The following is a 13,973-nucleotide window of genomic DNA, read 5'->3' on the forward strand; positions in this document are numbered from 1 at the left end:
CACACATTCTACGGACAAATCACCAAAGACATAAATAAGCAGAGAGAATCAATACAGGAGCCATGATTATGGGTGAGTATTTTTTATCTTATTTTCTGATGATTCTTTCCAATGCTTTAAATTCACCAATACCTTTTTACTCACGTCTTGGATAACTTGGATAACCTGGCAACAGACATTGCAATGGTTCACTCCACGTGGTTCCATACATGTCACGAAAATTTGAAGCAAATCTACATTATTACACGAATATTACTAGGCAAGTATTCAACGGCCTTGAAATTCGGATGATCTGAAATTAACACGAACTTTCTGCTTTTTCAAGGAAACAACGGCTGGTTTTAATTAAGAGGGATTTTATTAACAGGAAATTTTCACTTCGTGCTAATAAAACGACTAAAAATATTTGTGTAATAAAGAATGTCATTAACTAAGGCGTACAACAAGAACTGACACCTTCCTCTAACCAAAAGTCTCATCATAAACATACAATCATAACGACCATAAGACAAAGAAACCAATAAAGATTTGATTCCTATCCAGATAACATCTAGAACTAACTTTCTTCATTTCTCTATTTCATTCAGACGAGAAGAACATCTTCAATGGTGAGATGAGTATGGAAGACTTCGTTTCACAATCCTATCCTCAACAAATGATGCCTGCAACAACACAACAAGACTTCACCCAAGACAACAATCAAATCGTCACAGAATCAATATGTTACTCTCCGGACATCATAAGGTCTAATCAAAACCAAACTGCATCCACAGGCAGCGCCTTCTCTCACATCGAAACGTATACAAGCAGTGCATGCAGCTTCCCAACAACTACACAAACCAACAGCAACGACTGTAGCTCTTTCACAACCAGCCTCACAGCAATGACAACCTCGACAACAAACACCAACAAAGAGGTCAACGAGCGAGACATTCTTCAATACTTGATTGCTATGGAACAACACAACACATCTGCAACACCCTCAACCTCTACAACTGAAACATGTTTCACGCACGATAACAAAAACGACAGACAATATTTCCAACAAACTCAAACAGTAACCACGCATCAACCATTCTGCACAGAAAACACCTCCCCGACATTCCACCACACGGAAAACACCTCCCCGACATTCCACCACACGGAAAACACTTCCCCGACATTTCACAACACAGACACAACAAACACACCATCCTTTCACAGCGATTCTACCAATTTCTCTTTCTCACAAAGCGATACTTCAGACGACGATCACGAGACCAAGAAAGTCAAACGTTTGTACAAATTCAATCCCAAACCTCTCATTTCCAAGCCCTCCATGCGTCGCCATCGCTACACCAACACGCAAGCACACGAGGACCCCGAATACTTCGAACGACGTCGCAAAAACAACGAAGCTTCAAGAAGATCACGGTTAGCAAGAAGGTACAAAGAATGTCTCATCGTTGAAGAGATGGAAAAGTTGAAGAAAGAAAACGAAGAGCTCAAAGAACAGATTCAAAAACTGAAAGAAGAAAAACAGAACAATATTTAACAAAACCGTCAATCGGGTAATCGTCTCATCACAACACAACAGAAGAAATATCAAATTGTCGAACAAACGCATATCCTTTTTTAAACTAAATGTAAATAATTTTCAACTATTAATTTGTAGGATTTTGTAAAAAAGAAAACATTTTCCCTGTAAATAAACAAAGATCAAAGAAGCAAACAAATACCTTTCTCAATGGTTCCGCATTTTTTTATGTGAATGGTACAAATGATAAAAACGTGGCAATCGATAATGGATGATTTGTATCCCTGTTGCTATGATACGATCCACTAGTTCCCAATCCTCACCACCTCATTTGTCTGCAAACATCTTCTCGTTGAAACCTGCACGATAAATATGAAGAAAGAAGTCACTAAACATTCTGCAATAACAAGATAGAAATTCTAAACTCGCTTACTTAGGAATCAATTTGAAAGAGAATCTCTAAGAAAAACGTTAGTGATAGACGAACATTACTTAAGCTACAATTAGCGCCGAAATGTTAGCAATTTTGGGTAGTTTAACGTTTCAGAATTTAAAGCTCCAGCGAGGATTGCAATTTCAGTACTTCCACTTTGTTTCATTGGATTTTTCATTTGGGAAGGGTTAAGTGACATCCAGGCTATATTCTCAGCCATATTGGAACATTTTTTAGCTTTTAGATTCTGAGATCCTGAGGTCGTAACGTAAGTTTTAAGTCTAATATTTTAAACTTACTCTACTTTCCAGCTGTACTTTAAAGCACTTAAAAATCACTTGCGGTTTTGAAGTTTTCGAGGGAATTCTTTTTTGCCAAGTATTTAGGCGGTGATTGTAGCTATAGGTTTTACCTCCTACCCTTGACCAATCAGATTTATACATAGCCATGATACCAGGCCCATCATCTTGCCAGATGACTTTCTTCAGAGCTATCTCAGTGTAGTGTTCGTGGAACCAAGGATCTTGAAAGCGCATTAGAGTCGGAGAAAAGGCTGTTTTACCAGCGATGGTCAACTTTAGTGAAAAGAATAAAGCATTTAACTTTACACAAACATGTCAAAATTTTTGCCAACTTGTCCAATAACATTCAATTATTGTCAAACAACTGGAGAGTTACGTTAAATTCAGAAATTATAACACAAGAGTTGAGCAATTGCTCATAGTTTCCATCAGAGCTTTCGTTATCTAATAAAACCAAAGAAAGTAACCTGAAACGCAGAATTCGAAAAACTTGATTGAGATATATTCTCCCAAGTTTTGCCTATACGCTTTTCCTTCCTTTTCCATGGAAGATTTGGACAAGATTTTCGAACTTTAATAAAATAGAAAAAAACACTACAATCAGCACCGAAATATATTGGCAATCTTGGGTATTTTAACGTTGTTCAGAATTTAACGGTCGGGCGAGAATTGCAGTTTCAGTACTTCCACTTTGCTTCATTGGATTTTTCGGTTTGGTTAAGCGGCTTCCAGGCTATATTCTCAGCCTTATTGGAACATTTTTGAGCTTTTAGATCCTGAGATCCTAAGGTCCTGAGTCTAATGTTAAAACTCAGAGTTAAAACTCTACTTCCGAACTGTACTTCAAAGCACTTAAAAATCACTTGCAGTTTTAAAGTTTTGAGGGAGTTCCCCTTTTGTGCCAAATATTTCGGCGCAGATTGTAGTTCACAATTACTATCAAAAGTGGCACTCTGTGTGTTCCCCTAAAATCCTCAAACATTATCAAACAATAAACACGAATCAAAATACCATACTTTTTCTCCTTTCCTTGCAATAAGAAAATCAAAAGAAAACAATTTTTTTATATTCAAATTACGGTATAATAGACTTTAGCACCAGATAAGCTCTACTGAGATGACAGAGAAGACAATAATTTTACATTAAACAAAATGACACCTACGTTAGTTTCTTTGGTCTTGCTGAAGACATCGGTCAGAGCATGTAGAAGGTATTTCAACCAAACATATTGATTTTTCACAGGTGTCAACAAAAAGATTTGACTTTGACTGTTCTTCTGGTAATCTTTCTTGAGACAAAACCCTGAAGGAAGGTCTTGTACAAAATGCGAGACTTGATGAATAAGCTTTGTTTTGTTATCTTCAACATGTAGCTCCACGTAATAATATGTTTTGAAAACATTGGAGTGGGGTTTGAATTTTCCGTTAATGTTTGTGTGAATGTGTATGATTGTCTTCAAAACCAAATTTCTGGAAAAGAATATCAAGTAAAAAAATTACAGTCTTCAAAACCAAATTTCTGGAAATTAGGAAATAAATCTGGAAAAAAATCACAGTCTTTAAACCTCCCAATACTATTTCATCAACAACCCTATTACAGCGGATATTTTTCTTAGTTTTGTCGGAAAAATCAAATTCTTGTTTACAAACTGAAAAAAAACAGAGAGGCCTTTTTCACAGATACAGATATACCTGGTATATATTGGTAAACTTGGGACAATAATTGAACAGTCTTTGCACTAACTTCTTGTGCTTTTGTTTCTAACAAGAGCAGCTTTTGGGAGGGCATAGCGTCTGTGAACTCCAAATATTCTTTGGGGTAAACCAATATATTATCATACCTTTAAACAAGTTGAATTTCGGAGCAGGAATATTCATTTCAGGGCAAAATAGAGAAGGCTTTAATTTGATTTGGAGTATATTTTTCAAGCTGTGAATAATTGTAAAAAGACAGTTTCTTTTCTTCCGAGAGATCTTTCACTGGATAGTGGTCGTGGAAAAAATATTTGGAGGTAAGGTATGAAAAATAGCTGTTCTCAGTTGTCTTTTGGTGAAAGATAACAGTTGAATTTAATATTGACAGTGAATCATGATACTTTGACGTTTGACAATGACATACTCTCAACAGCATAATAGCCTCGCTTTAAGAAAACTTCATGTTCAGAGGATGAAAAGAAATCTTTCTTGTTGTTGATCCTATTTGGAGGGAATTGAAAAACCAGCAAACAAGAAAATCACTTCTAAAGCTCCATCAAATAGAAAGCTTAATGTGTATCATGCTATCTTGAAGGACGATCGATTTCAATAAATCCATATATTCTTTTCAAAGACTGCTGGTGTTCTTTTGAAATCGCTAAGGTATCAAGATTCTGTAAAATATGTTCGTCTTGAGGTAGAATGGGATATAAAGGATGTCATAAGCTGTGATGTATTCCATTGGTCAAACAAATATCAAACCACAAGTCACATTTCAACCCAGTATTTAAGTGAGAAAACGCCTTAAAAGAGCTAGAAAGGAGAGCTTTTTTTGCAGTTTGATTCAACGTTTTAACTTCTCTTGTTTCTTTGGATGAATGAAAAGAATTGAATATAGTCAAGCTTGTATCAGCGTTGCCAAAGATGGTTTTCAGAATGTAAATATTGCACGCCAAAATGAAAACCATACAGATGATGGCATAAAGATATCGCCATCGTAAATTCATCCTCTTTCAACAAATCCATGGAGATGCAGCTGAAAAAAAAGAGAAAATGAATCTTTAAGTCCCTTAATGATAAATATTGTACTCTTATAAATTGGATAATCTTATTTCAAAATTGCCAATTTAAAGAAATTTAGCAAAATATAATAGTTCTCATCTGGTTATTCGGAAGAAAACAAAATCCAAATAAGTGCATCTTTTGCGAATTTGAAATTCAAATTGTTGAATGAAAAGAATAACTACACAATAGTAGGTAGTAGGCGTTTTGTACTTGTCGGTTGTCCATTCCAGCAAAGCCATTTTTACCATTCCACAGAAATCTCTGTTCAAAAAATCAAAAATTTGGTGAGTGGTCAAACTTACTAAACTTCAAAAAACAAAACCGCGCTCCTGCTTGCTTCGATCAAGAGTTTAGATCACATGATCTTCCGACAAAATCAACCAATGAAGCGGTTTTGTTTATACTGCTGTAAAACCATGTACAATTGTGCGGACATGAAAAAGTGAAGGTCGATAAAACTTGGTAACTCGTTAACTGGGAAATCAGATGCTTTTGGAAAACAAAATATACAAAGAAAGGTTTTTATGACACATATTTGTCATAAAATCAAGTGACATTTTGATTCTTGAGTTTTGATAAAAGTCGTTATGTAGTGGTTTGCTCTTCAAAAAATTTCGAAACTTTCGAAATGTAGTTAGACCCTATCTAGGGAGCTAGACCTAAATTTTTAGATCAGAATTCTTTGTCAGAAGTCAACTCAGAGCGGTTTGTTTATTTTTTTTTTGCTGTCACACCGAGTAGGTCTGTTGGAAAATTATTCGATTATTGTAAACCTTACAATAGGCAATTCTTTTTCTTTGTTTACTTTATTCAGATACTCTATTCAGATGCAATAGGCAATTAAAAACTCCTAGTTATTTGATTTTATCAGTGTTCACTTTACCGCCATTTTGAATTTCCTTCGATGTTATAACTCTGTACAGCCCAAAGACCTGCCCTAAGATGTGGAAACCTGCCCCAAGATGTAACCCGATTGCCCCAAGATGTAACCCGATTGCCCCAAGATGTAACCCGATTGCCCCAAGATGTAACCCGATTGCCCCAAGATGTGAAACTTGCCCTAAGGTGTGACCAGTTTGCCCTAAGATGTGACCCCAAAAAGATGCCCTTGTTTCTCAAATTATATAGAAATAAAAACAAGCTAGATGCTGAATGGAACTACCTGATGATGAAAGTTAGATAGTAATGCGAGGAGAAAAATGAAAAAATCAGTCAGAAAATATAGCGTTTAGCGAAAATGCATAACACAATAAATTGAAAGAATAAATAGAAAGTTCTGGTCGCAAAATCAGTTTTTTTGACAATTGAACCATTCTTGATGGTGAGCATAGTTATCAATAATGTTTTTGTGTGAAAAAACATAGAAATATAAGGAAAAACTCCTATGAAAATCTGCAAAAACAGCATTTCCGGCACTTTCAACCGGAAAAATTTTTTTCTCAAAAATCGAACTCGGCCATGTATTGAGCATTGCGAATATGCATCTTTCTGCAAAAAATCAGAAAAAACTAAGGACGAAAATTCGGGAAAATGTCAAAAAACCGGTTGTTAAGGCATATTTTCGGCATTTTCGGCCGGAAAAAAAATGTTTTTCGAAAATTGGGCTCCGTCACATTTTAGGTATTGTCATTTTGCATCAGTGCGCAAAATTTCATAAAAAATATAAAGTACATCTCGAGAGATTCAAGAAATACTGTCTTTCCGGCGAAAATAGGTTGTTCCGGCGATTTTTAAATAGTTCCGGCTTCAAATATAAATTTTATTGAAAGTTGAAACATGCTTGAAGGTGGGCATTGCTATTAATAATGTTTTTGAATGAAAAAACAACCATTTATAAGGAAAAAGTCCAATGAAAATCTACAAAAAACGATGATTTTCGGCATGTTTCCGGCATTTTCGGCCGGAAAAAAAAATTTCTCAAAAATCGAACTCGGCCATGTTCCATGTTTTGGGCAAAAAATCAGAAAAAACTTTTGATAAAATATCGAGAAAATGCCAAAAAATAGTTTTTCTGGCATATTTTCGGCATTTTCGGCCGGAAAAAATTTTTTTTTCTCGAAAGTCAGGCTCCGTCACAATTTGGTCATTGCCATTTTGCATCTTTGTGACAAAAATCAGAAAAAACTAATGAGCCAATGTCGAGAAAAGCTGGTAACAGACGAACGGACGGACGAACGAACGGACAACGGTTAATTTATTACTTCCATCAAAGATACAGCTTTGCAAACATAAGAGCAAGGGTCTGAAAATTGGACATAAAAAATGAACAGATCGTTTCCTCGGACATCGACGAAACGTCCTTCAGGTATCATTGATCTTTCTCCAGGTGATTTCTCCAGATGGATTTGATTGTAATATATTATGGGAAAGTTAGGTTTGTTCCTTGTGGTACGATAATTTGACTTTTGTTAACTTACAAACCTGGAAGCGCTGAAATGAGTGTATAATTTTATTTTTTATACGAATTTTTAAAAGGTGTACCTGAAAGAACAGTGAGAACAACATAAAACTTTATCCAGCAAGTAGGTAAAAAAATTTTAAACTAAGAAAATAACTACACAACTATAGTGAAAAAGTTGTTTAATACGGCAATCAATCAAATTTTTCTTGAAATCTCACGTACGATAGCTTATATTCAAGTCAAAGTACTGTAGATTGTCTCCTCTTCAAGTGTAGTATCATATTTTCGTATAATTTCATTAATTTTAACAATGCCCAATCAGTTTTTTTCCCGAGGATAGAAAAGCTTGATCTTTATCAAGATCAAGAAAAAACATAACATACATAAAGTTGACAAGTTTCCATCAAAACGAGTTGAAATGATGATCAATTTTATGAAATAAAAGAATGATAAGAAATGACAAAGTGTAAATAGGTTTACATTACAGACAAACTTACATAAAGTCGACAAGTTTCCATCGCCAGAGTCTTCTCCAAGCAAGCTTTTTGCATTGCATTTTACAGGTCCTTGGTCATACCAAGAAATATTCGTCAAAACCAATCGACTCGTGATCGTTGAACTTTCTTTATCAATTGTATCATTGATGATAAATTGAGATTTAGGTCTTTTCCATGAGACTTCTGGTATGGGACTTTAAAATTTACATTCAAAAATCTTCGAATCTGTCAGGTTTACAACGCCCATTTTAAGACTGCTTTCGACAAGTTCTGGCGCTCCGAGGCCTAACCCTCTCGGTCCTCTCGGTCCAGGTGGTCCCTGACCCAGCGGGGAACTATACGTCGCAAGTACGTCGTTGTTACGTCACAAATTACGTCGCCAATACGTCGACTGTAAGTGGTGAAATGAAATGGCGAAACGACGTTGAAAGGTTGCTTAGAAACTACGTAGATAATTTACGTCGTATACACGTTGTAAGGATGTAATGCATCCTACGTTTTTACGAAATTTTTGTGATTACGATTTCTTTTGTAATTACGACATTATCTTTGATTCATTTTTTTTTTGCAGTTTTGTGTCCGAAAATCAAATCATGTCCGAAAATCAATACCTGTCCGATAAATAAAATCTGTCCGATAATTAATCCCTCCCCATACCGTTCTTTGTAATATAATCCTAACGTTTACCTTTTACACCATCTTCATTGAGCCAATTTTTCATAGCCTTGTAGGGCAGGTCACCCTTTACCATACTTAACACACGTATATTCTCTTTGTGGCTTTAAGATTATAAGACACGCATGCGTAGTTTTATATATCAAGGATAAACGGAGACGTCATAGAGACGTGATATTTACGTAATATGAACTACGTTGCTTTTAAGACTATTTTATGTGAAAGTGGCACGAAATTCTTCCATTTGATAAAGGTCGAAAAAAATTTGACTAATCGAGTCCAAAATTTCATAAAATTTAAAGTAACACATTTACGTCATCTTTAAGTCCCATTTTCTACGTAGTCATGACGTGCCCATGATGTTTTAAATCGACGTAATCATATTGTCACAAAGTTACGTCACGAATACGTTATTACCAAGTAACTTGGTGCACGTCGTTTCGTCATCGTAAAGTTACATCAATAAGACGTCTTTTTTACGTTCATATTATCGACGTAAAAATTAGACGTTGTATCTACGTCGTTTGAATGTTGGTCGCCGACCGACTTATTTGCGACATAAATCCGACGTAGCTGTGACGTCGCTTCCCTGCTGGGGATCTAATAGAAAAATAAGCGGAAATATTTCAAATTGATACTTTCGGTGTCAATGTTGGGATGTACCCGCTATATGGTCTGTAGACAGAGTTTATTGGCATAAAAGTATTGAAAAATGCAAAAAATTGGGATTAAAATTTAAACACATCAAACATACCGGAGGACCTTGTTTACAGCCAGTGCGCAAAATTTGTGTAGGAGAACAGATTTTTATGACACTTTAATTATATTTTTACATTATGAATAGATAATTACAGTGCCATAAAAATCTGCTCTCTTACATAAATTTCCCCCCCCTCCTGTCTACGCCACTGTAGTTGTCTCCTATTTTTCATACCCTGAAAAAAAAGATACTAATGTAGGAAAGTAACGTTTTATTGGGTTACTAATCAAATCATTAAATAAACTGGAAAGGAACTAACTATTTTATTGCATGGTAATCCTTACCCTAGCAGGCAGATAGTGGAAATAAGATGTTCACTTTTTAGTGAAGAGCAGACCTACGGATTCGTGCTCCTATACTACATGGGGTTTTGTAGAGGTCTGCTATTCAGAATAACCTACCTAGTCTGAATTACAGGTAATTGCCGATATATGGATCCTTGCTTTCACAACGGCCTTTTCCAGCTAAACAAAGCGCCCCATTTGGAAAACAACATTTTGTACCGCGATGTGCTAGACCATAGTCCGTATAAAAAAAACCCTCTGGAAGCCTTTACTTACTTTCCATTGTTTCTTAATTGAACTTGCGTTGATAAATTAGTTTCTTTTGCTCACTTTTTGATCATGTGATTAAATCTTAAACCAATCCCAAGAGGAATATTTGGTAACGTGATCAAAAACTGAGCAAATCGAGTTTTTATCTTTTGATATTAACAAAGGGAAATGCTTTCAAAAAGTTATAACAATAAACTTCCAGACCAGGGTTTTTTATACGGACTATGGTTAAACAATATAACGATTGATTTTTCCCAACAAATCACACATTCCTTCTCACATTCGCAAGTCTTCTTTACATCCTCACAGAACCTTTCTTTTTGGATGATATTTTTCACAGCACGCTTGATTTCCTTTTGAAAAGTTTCATTAGAGTTTTGATGAATCAAAGCAGTGAATTCTTCCATTTCAGGGAGTTTTGATATCATTCCTTGGTCTGCATTTCTGCGTTGTCTGCCAATTGCTAAATTGTAAACAAAAATTCAGGTGAAAGGCAGATAAATCCTTTTTTTTTAACAATTCCAGGCTTTTATTGCCAGAAAGAAGTAAGAACATTCGAGCTTCAACGAAAGTTTACTGGTTCTTATAAAAGTGTATAAGAGGGAGAACGTGATTCAGTACATTCCCTCTCACTACAAGTTACTTTAGGCGTACAAACTTTCGCAAGCAGAAACTTTCACGATTTTCGCGAATTTTGGCCCTTTTTGCGAAAGTAAATCTCTTTAAAAAGATTCTAGGAAGGGCTATTCGCCAAAGTTTATGCTCGCGAAAAATTCTTGACAAAACAGAAAATCTGTAAAACTTTAAACTTTGAATAAAATGTAACTTTTATGGCACTTTTTAGACTGGTAAAAGACTAAGTAAGACTAATATAAGTCAAAGGACAAATATTTCAAGCCAATCCGAGAAGTATTTGTCCCTCTAAGCCTTTTTTTCATTTGAAAATTCTCAGTTTTTTGTCTTGATTCCCAAAAGTTTATGCTCACGAAAAATATTTTTCCGTTAAGTTCGCGAAAGTAAATGTCGTGAATTTCGTGATTTTTGGTCCTCGCGAAAGTTTCTGCTCGCGAAAGTTTGTACGCCTAGAGTACACTGTAAGGGTCAGAAACGTTCGGAAATATACACAATAAGACTGTAAGGGTACCTTTCCACTGCTCAAGGGCTGCACCATAAAAACAATCGCCAATTGAGATTGAAGTAGTTTTCCAACATAAATATGCCTCGACCTTTCCTACAAAGGTAGAATTCTGACAAGAAAGACTCGACTGGGAATTAGCGCATAATAGATGCTCACCTTCATCAGGGTGTTGTTCCGAACGAGTTATCTTGAATCACCCTCTAAATCTTGTAAAAAATTATACACAGAAAGAAAACCAATAGAGAGCAGTAACAGATATTAAGCAGTTATTGAAGTCGAATCCAATATGCAAAAATATTGGGCGTGCGAGAAAAGATATTGGACGAGGCATCGCCGAGTTCAATATCTTTTCTCTTAGCCCATTATTTTTCATATTGGATGAGACTGCGTCCAAATAAATGGTTTATTATCCGTTCATCGCTAAAATATTTCTCGTTTTCAAACATAATTCCAATTTATAAGCTCGTAAACCTGGTTTCTTGGTAGTTTTTTATTCAAAAGTCTTATTTTTATTTTGTGACGTAACGTCAAAAAGAAGATGCTCAATTGTCATTGAACTCGTTGTGTGACGTCAATTTTTGAAATATGTAGCCCCCATGGAAGCTATATTCGGACACCTTGGTGTGATTTTCGGACAAATATGACGGTCTCAGGCAAAAATCATAGGGTCAAAAATTAATGAAAGTTTTAGCTTGAAAAAACGGAGACCTGTTGTATATTTTTGGAAAGCTCTCAACAAATTAAGATTAGAGATATATTGCAAGTATAGGTGACTCGAGATATTAACCCATGAAAACCGTGTTTTTCAGCCAGAAACAGCTGTTTTGTCCAGTTTTTGCGCTTTTTGAAGCTCAATATCTCGATTTAGGTACTAAAATCACCTATACTTGCAATATATCTCTAATCCTAATTTTTTGAGAGCTTTCCCTGCTCATATTTTGTACATTCAGTTAAAATACTATTTTAGACGCAATTTCATGTACATAAGAAATATCCCCTTCTCACAGACCCACTGGGAACCCTTCACACCGGAAAAAATGGCTAAAAAATCGTCCCCAGTGGAAAATTATACTACAATTTTCGTCCCCGCTGAAAATAACCAAATAAACCAATCCTCACTGCAGAATATCATGCTAATATTTACATCCCTACTGAACTTAGTGACTTAGTGAAAATAATGAAATCTAAATCTCCAGCCATAAAAAATACATCGAATTCAAATATTTCATACCGGTCGAAATAGCAAACATTCCCTCCATTTTCTACACGTATATTCCGCTTCGACAAAGCATGAATTGTGCCAATGTTAGTAAGACGATAATAGCTGGAGGGTAGAAATATTCGGGATAAAAAGAAGCTTCGAACGAGATAATGTATGCTGTCCCTTTCATAATTACAGAGAAGAAGGAATTCACTCCTGATATAAAACTGCTGTCTTTAGAATTCACAAGACCAAGTAGTAGAAAACTTGAGCACACATTCCCAAGATAAATTCCATAGAATTTTACAAATTTCATGATGGTGAAGAAAATGATTTGTTTTGCGAAAGTGTCCAGTAGGTCAGTCTTTGTCAGCATGAAGGATATCAGAACGATGGCTGAACTGCATATTGCAAGGACGTAGATGTAAAAAGACCGATCTTGGTTTTCCAGAATTTTCGATTGGATTAAACCAAAAGCGAGGAACGAAAATATGGCGTTTGTGGAGAAGAATAAGATGAACACATATGAGCTGTTCCAACCGTATTTCGTGGCAGTAAGTGTGGTCGTATTACTGATGTATACCAGTGCCATGAATCTAATCAACCCGAACGATATGATAATGGATAAGATGTCTTTGTTGAACAAGTCAGTCCATTTCATTAGTGATTTGTTAGTGGTTGGTTTGGATGCTTCCTTGGGGGTCTGGTGATGAGTAAGTTTTATTTCATCCAGCTCTTTAGATACATTCGAAATTTTAAAGTAAGTAAGAATGAGAAGGATAAAAGCGAAAATGGAGATGAATAAATTGCCGGCGATCAGGCGATCGATGACCCAATCACCGATATTAAAAGATACTTTAGTGAAGGAGAAAATCACGATTGCTCCAAGATTTCTGCCGAAGGTGTTGGATATGTAAATCCATGTCAACGCGTTGATCAGTTCTTCATTGCTAGTGTCATATACACGTCTAATTTCACCTGTAAAAACAAGGGAGAAAAAAAATTAGATGTGACCAAATATTATCTAAAGCAAAGAGGTTTTGGGTCCTTTCTGCAAAAGAGATTTTTCCAAATTTGCCAAAATCTCTTTCTGCGATGTCAAAGTTTCTTTCTCTTCTAATTCTACTTTCAAGAGATAGAGAATCTTCTTCCAATTATAGAAAGTATTTTATACACTTCGCAGCTGAACATTTAAGTTTAAATTACAAAACAAATTCGAATTAGAAGGAGTTAATCACAGATAGAACAAAAAGAAAGAACCTACCGACTATTGTGGGTTGTAAAGATTCGGTGATACCCATAAATCCTCGAGCACCCAAAACAATCCATAATGGTAGCGGAAGAGTGTACAATAAATTACACGCACAACAAATCACCAAGTTAAGCATTAAAATTAAACGGATGTTTCGAGTTGAATCTGCGAATCTGCCGAGAATCAAACTTCCACCAGCCTGTACAGCGCAAAATATCATTTCTGTGAGGCTGTAATAAAAAACGGCGTCTTTGTGTGATAGATGGTGTCTTTCCATGAGGAAGAAGAGTATGACAACACTGGTCAGATCTTCCATACCGTACAAGCCCATTGTGGCACTGGCAACCCAACGAAAAATTGACCTTTTTTGTTTCCAATGTTTTAAGTTCTTACTCTCCTCCATTTTTTGATGCGTTTTGTCGAATTTCAGTCGCTATAATCATACATTCATTCTCCTAAAAGGTCGGAAATAATAGCGAAATGAA

The 13,973-nt window shown here is 35.7% G+C and overlaps 2 protein-coding genes and 1 long non-coding RNA gene across 3 annotated transcripts in view; 1 reads left to right on the plus strand and 2 right to left on the minus strand.

Moving 5' to 3' along the window:
• Positions 1–2,523, minus strand: part of LOC136814861 (uncharacterized) — a 7,143-nt gene extending 4,620 nt beyond the window's left edge. Inside the window, exons 1-2 of the long non-coding RNA XR_010847653.1 lie at positions 2,362–2,523; positions 1,719–1,875 (exon numbers count right to left, since the gene is read on the minus strand). This is a non-coding gene — a long non-coding RNA (uncharacterized lncRNA). The remainder of the gene's footprint in view (positions 1–1,718; positions 1,876–2,361) is intronic.
• On the plus strand, positions 12–1,534 carry LOC136814837 (activating transcription factor 3-like). The gene is made up of 2 exons (XM_067071264.1): positions 12–72; positions 588–1,534. Exons 1-2 carry the CDS (start codon positions 63–65, stop codon positions 1,532–1,534), a joined length of 957 nt encoding a protein of 318 aa, XP_066927365.1. The 5' UTR covers positions 12–62.
• Positions 2,524–12,147: 9,624 nt separating the features above from the next.
• LOC136814862 (uncharacterized) lies at positions 12,148–13,943 on the minus strand. Its single transcript, XM_067071288.1, has 2 exons — positions 13,501–13,943; positions 12,148–13,214 (listed from the first exon to the last, which is right to left on the minus strand). Exons 1-2 carry the CDS (start codon positions 13,889–13,891, stop codon positions 12,298–12,300), a joined length of 1,308 nt encoding a protein of 435 aa, XP_066927389.1. The 5' UTR covers positions 13,892–13,943; the 3' UTR covers positions 12,148–12,297.
• Between the last annotated feature and the right edge of the window lie 30 nt (positions 13,944–13,973).

Source organism: Clytia hemisphaerica, unplaced genomic scaffold (assembly GCF_902728285.1).
Source record: "Clytia hemisphaerica strain Z4C2 unplaced genomic scaffold, Clytia hemisphaerica genome assembly, whole genome shotgun sequence".
Classification (NCBI taxonomy): Eukaryota; Metazoa; Cnidaria; class Hydrozoa; order Leptothecata; family Clytiidae; genus Clytia; species Clytia hemisphaerica.

Coding starts and splice junctions, on each gene's coding strand:
- LOC136814862 (XM_067071288.1), bottom strand. CDS start 13,891: ATGGAGGAGAGTAAGAACTTAAAACATTGGAAACAAAAAAGGTCAATT. Junction 13,215..13,500: donor TTTACAACCCACAATAGTCG/GTAGGTTCTTTC, acceptor TTGTTTTTACAG/GTGAAATTAGACGTGTATAT.